General features: G+C 39.0%; 1 protein-coding gene across 1 annotated transcript in view; it reads left to right on the forward strand.

The window, feature by feature from the left end:
- LOC144756007 (keratin, type I cytoskeletal 16-like) overlaps positions 1-4,063 on the forward strand; it is a 43,514-nt gene extending 39,451 nt beyond the window's left edge. Inside the window, exon 7 of the mRNA XM_078645482.1 lies at positions 2,667-4,063. Coding sequence (XP_078501608.1) covers positions 2,667-3,153 — 487 coding nt within the window. The 3' untranslated portion in view covers positions 3,154-4,063. The remainder of the gene's footprint in view (positions 1-2,666) is intronic.
- The last annotated feature ends 1,937 nt before the right edge of the window (positions 4,064-6,000 follow it).

A 6,000-nucleotide genomic window follows, 5' to 3' on the forward strand; every position in this document is an offset into this window, starting at 1 on the left:
TAAGAACTACTATACATAAGTGTTGTGTTTTCCTGTTAAAGTTAAGGAAAGACTATGTTTATCTTACATTATTATCAGGCTGCAGATAGCAGAATCTGATAATGAACACTCAAATCTGTGACCTATGTGCTTCACAGAGGTCCAGACAGAAGCACTGAGGTATTTAACTCTTAAATAAAAGTTGTTCTCAACTCAATATTGTAGTGTGAGAACAAAATTATATTTCTGAATGCTTTTAAAAGAGAGAAAATTAAAATGAAGAGTTAAGGTTATGGTTAAGTTAACTCTTGATTTTAATGTTCTCCCTTAAAGTGTTTCATTTACAAACAGCTGGCATCTTGCTCCCAGTGGCTGGTAGACACAGCGCCATGTTTATAACTAAAAAAACACAGTCCTTTTATTTTAAATGGGAGAAATTTAAAGTGAAGAAAAATGTTTCGATGAAACATTGTCTTAATGTTTTTCTCTACTGTAAATTGTCAATTAAGTCCTATTGTTTTATGAAGCATGCTTCTTCACTTTAAATTCCTCACATTTAAACAAATGACTGTATTTTCCTGTTATAAATATGGCATCATTTCTACAGGCTAGTGGGAGTAATATGCGTGCTGTTTGTAAAGACTTTTTGACATAGCCTAAAATTAAACCGTGTAGTCTTATGTAATGCATAGTATCGGGATCCATGGACATTATGTTTAAAGTCAATGAAGCTAGGTGAGTGGTGTCTGGTAACAATGCACAAGTTACTTGGCCTTCAGTAGCTCACAATGATTTTCACAGATCAGAAGTAGCTCTCATTACAAAAAAGATCGGAGAACCCTTCTGTACAACATTTATAAATGAATAGTCAGCTGCACTAGCATCACAAATTACATCAGACAAGCACATGGTAAACATCTAATACAGCAATAAAGAGGCAAAAAATCAAACTTTGCTTTTTCTTTTGCTATTCACCAACACCCATAGAAGTGTGCAAAGTTTTTTTCTATAGGTAAAGTTTTTTTGGGCTGCACAATTAATACAGTGATTTATTACTTGTCTTCCTTTTAAAGTAGCTGATATAAAGTAGATTTGTTACATTATTGCTGCCTACAATTTGATTGGGTGATGATTTCTTCTAGCCTGCACAAAATAATATAATAGTAAAATGCATGGCAAAACTGAATGGCTTGTTCTCTGTGCCCTCACCCCAACTAATAGATATCCCAGTGAATAGACAAAGTGACTATTTTCAAATTATTTCCATTCTATTGGTTCAAAAACTGGTGTTTTGCCTTCAGTGGCTTCTTAAAGGCTCCACATTGGCTGTCCATCGAGGAGAGAACCTATAGCATCTGATTGGCACAATTTCGATAAAAAAAGAGCCGCATTAGTGTGTGTCTAACATTCGAGTAGCATTGCGATGTCGGCACACACCGAGGTGTACTATGCACAAATGGAATTGCTAGTTCCCGGTAAGAAGGTATGATTGAGTGCATCTTCAAGCCTCAGATGCATGAGATCACACATGGGGGTAGCAAGGGCAGCATGAGCACAGATATTCCATTTAATTCCCACCTCACGGAACACCCAAGCAACCTTTGTGAATTAGGGCATGCAGAGTGTTCTGCTTCTGTCACTAGTTGACATTAGAGCCTTATGTCAGAAACTATATGACTCACATCTGTGTGCACATAAGTATGCCCCTAACTACCTGAAATTGGACTATTCTTGAGTTCTGTGTGTCAAGTTTCTAAAAAGTCCTCAACCGTGGCTAATGCTATTTTCAAGGCCACGTTTACAGGTCGTGGGGTTAGGCAGGCCTGATTGGACATTTCTTGACATTTCCCTGAGGCTAGCCTTAAAAGTAGTGCTTAATTTATACAAGAATAAGTGAATAGCACCCCTCGGAAGCTTACGGCGGGCTCTGGATGCCACGGCTGTGTAGTTAGGAATCTACTGCATGTCTCTTTCATCCAGTACCCGACACTCCCTACCCCTTTATCTCATTTGGAGGTTCCTGCTTTCCCCCATTGTGACGGTGTCTGAGTGTTTCTCTTTCTCTCTCTGACCTCGGGAAATGTTGGATATGAAAAAACAAGAGACGTCCCCAAAAATATGTGCCGGTGGACCACACCAGAACCCCCCGGCTCAAATTAGGCACTGCTTAGAGGATAACATATAATCTCAGTGGAACAGTCGAGAGTAAGGGATGGTCACATGTTATCCCGGGGAAGGTGACATTTAGAAAGTGGAATCTGACAACAAGAAATGTAATCTCAGGTCTGATCTCGAGTTTCTGAATATAGGTGGGTTAGATATTAGAAATGAGGAGGATACATTGCATAATTTCATAATAGAACTATGATAAAGACACCATATGTTTTACATTCTATGTGAAATATTTTTTAAATAAAAGCAAGATTTAAACTCAAAGCAACTCGAAAGCGGAAAACCCTTTTTGGGTGGCCACACAATGTAATGACATCCGTACTTGTAGCATTTTTAATCAAGGAAAAAAAAAGGGAACAAATTATACAAAAGAAAAATCAGTCTAATAGATGTACAGATGAAGAATGGCTGAAGAACGAGACAATCATTTTAAGTGTGTCCAGCAGTTTGTGATGTACAAAACCATCTAACCAGAGTGGTGTTTATTTATTTATTCATTTATTTATTTACTGCAGAGGGCGTTTGTCGATTGACAACGCTGACGAATCTTCTGCCGGAGCGGCTTCGATGTCAGTGAGCTCATCAATGTCAGTGTCCAAGTCTTCAGGCGTTGCATCAATGGAAGAGTCACAATCCAAATTTGCTTCAGGCGGCTCCTCCTTTGCGGGGTCCTTGTCTAAGTCCTCTGCCTCGGAGAGCTCAGCCAGGTTCTCAGGTGGGGCAGCACAAGCCAAATCTTCAGGAGGCGCCGTGGTGATGGAAGCATCGCAGTCCCTCTCGTCATCCTCTGATGGACTGCTGGTGGAAGGTGGGCAGTCCATGGCCATGTCCAGCTCCCAAGCGAGATTCTCCGCAGGAGCGTCTTCCCAGTCCAGCTCTCAGTCACAGGCCAGATATTCTATGTCTAGCAGTTCAGGAATGGCAAGCATGTCCAGTGGCTCCCAGTCAAGAACAGCTACTTCATCAGGGGAGTCTAAGAGAGGTGGGAGGAATTACTGGTAAACTATAAAAACCCCAGACCTCACAATTCCTCTGCTCATGCATGTTATAAAGAGCACCATCCAACAAAAAGAACAAATATCAGGCAGCTATACCAAAATATTCCTGGTTATTGGAACACATTCCAAAAAGAGATACCAGAGTATCATTATTACTTGCTCCTGGTCATCTCTGCATACATAGAAAAGCAGTTAAGATTTTATTCCATTGAAATTGTCCAAAATTAGGCAAATGAGTGATTCACAAGAACAAGTCTGAATGATGTGGCAATGTACATCAATGAGGCACCAATGAATATGGCACCAATATGTGACCCAGGCCAGAGGTAGATTGCAAGTATTTTTAGCTAAGATGTTCAAATCTACTTTGAAGAATTGGTCACTGAAACATGGAGAAGCCATAGACCAAGTACACCTAATCACATGTTAGTGAGATGATAAGATGTGGGAGTTGACAGGAGAGGCATAGGGTAATCTGTTTACAGCACCCCCTAGTGGAAAAGGAAGAGGGTAGCCGATTTTATCATGACCTTAATAGAACCTAATTTCACCTATTGCATTTGATGTTGGGAGACTGATTTGATAAAGGCATAGTGAACATTATGCAATAACAATCCAATTTATTAAAAATTGATTTACTATATCGCAATTGAGATTATTGAAGTTTAGTTATTTCACATCTCCATTATTTGAATTATAAGTGCTTAGAGCATATGTGCCATAGTTTAGCATCTTACGGTAAAAGTTAATCTCCTTGAGAAATATTACAGACTAATAGATTGCTTATAATGTGAAGTATCTTATTTGGGTGGCTAAATTGGTCAGTTTACTATGTGTTGGATGACGGGCTTATCGTTCATGGAAATCAGCATTGGAGTACTCTCTACATCTTAATAAAGCTTTGCTTATCTACACATTACGTTGTCAGTGTCTTTTTTAACCATCTAATTACTTGGGTATTAGCTATCCAAAAATCTACATTTAAAAAAAATATATATTTTGCTGTGCTGGAAAATCAGTAGAATTAAAGTAGGCGATAAATGGGTCCATTACAACAAATAATTTATTAGTGAAGACGTCAGGTAAACCACCAGCAGTTTTATGGCTGTAAATTACAAACTCCATACTTAATGGGGTCTTGAAATTAAGGTGCCTCACCTTATGGCACGTATGGTACTCTCTATAAGGGTATAAGCCAGCTTTGCATGTCACTGTATTTGCTGCTATTTCTCAATACTTAATTTTGTCAATCAAATAATTGGTACATATATATAAATATATATATATATATATGTCTGTATATATAACATTTAAATATCAAAATTAGGACCTGTAGTCAATATTAAGTTGCATGTTTATCTACGTCTTTACCATAGTACATCAACGTCACTTATTACATCAAAGGATTCTTTAAAACAATTGCAGTAATTGTTGACATATGCTAAAATCTAATTAAATGTACTCTATTTTCTAAAACAAAGTTACATGTGTTGCATGTTGTTACATTCATACTCCGTATTTTGTGTACATAAACCCAGCCCTTTCACTGCAGAGCACACACATTCGGTCATGGGTCCATTGATATTTGAGGTGAGCATAAGCGCATTATTTTAATAATATGTATCCAGAAAGATGAATGTACTTATAACTTTTAGTGAACACCTTTAGATCCTTGCTTACGAGTGGGATGGTATGCGATGTGATAAATATCGATGCCCCAATGTGTGGTATTTACCAGGTATAATAAGTATCCCATATTCTGAGTACTCCCCAAAAATGGGGTTCCACATAAAAGTCAGCATTAATCAGAATTTACCGGACATTTTTTCCTTCAGTAAATGTCATCAGGTTTGACCTTCCGAAAGTGACTTATAGTGCGCGGTGGTTTGCTGCTTAACTATTCCATGGTCAGGACTATAGTGTGCATGTGTTTACCATATTTTAAAATTCTTTGATGATCTGGGAGTGAATGATAGTGCAAGGGCATTGGAGCCCTGGGCCACATTTGAGGAAATCAGGGGCTAGAGAGCGGCCTATGAACAGTTTCCTGCTATAACTGAAACAAATAAAACTTATTATAGCATAAGCCCTTGGGCTGTGCCATAACCATTGTAATATGTGTCCTTCACTATCAAAAAGCAAAACCTATTGGTTTTAACAACATTTCTGTCAAATTTCATATATCTTGTTTTTCGCTAATAAACCACCCATGACCCAAAATACAAAGGTCCTCATTTATGAAACCTGTTGCATCGCTGCGACAAAACAGCGATGCAACAGTTTTCACTGCACCTATCTTGTGACACGATGGATGTGCCATATTTAATATATGGTGCTTCATGTCGCAAGAATTTACAGATTAGTCAGTATTTCTGACATATCCGTAGGTGCAAAAGTGATGCATTGCTGTGGTGTGTCTGAAAACAGACGCAACTCCAGCAATGCGTCCTCTCACATGGGGCAGCCCCCATTTGAAAGCGCCTACGTCAATCTTACGCCTGCTGTAAGGCAGCGGTAAGATATTGACGCAGTAGTGTTACAGTGAAATCTCATAGAATTCACTGTGCCACTTCTACGACGCTTTATTGCGGGGGAACACCCACCCTGCATACTTTATACCTGACACAGGCATAATGCAGCTCAGGCCTTCGGCACAACGTGGCGCATTATTTATGCCGTCGGAGAGTCACAAACAGTGACGCAACAGTGGTGTAGAAGTGTCGCAGGCCTTCATAAATAAAGCATAAAGAGTTCAACATTTCCAGGCCAACACAAAAGCTCAGGTCTTAAAGCATCTTAACTCCTTCTATGCTCATGACCAGCTGAGCTCGTCATGAGGCAGAGTGCTCGT

The sequence above is a fragment of the Lissotriton helveticus genome, chromosome 5_1, assembly GCF_964261635.1.
Source record: "Lissotriton helveticus chromosome 5_1, aLisHel1.1, whole genome shotgun sequence".
NCBI classification, from domain to species: Eukaryota; Metazoa; Chordata; class Amphibia; order Caudata; family Salamandridae; genus Lissotriton; species Lissotriton helveticus.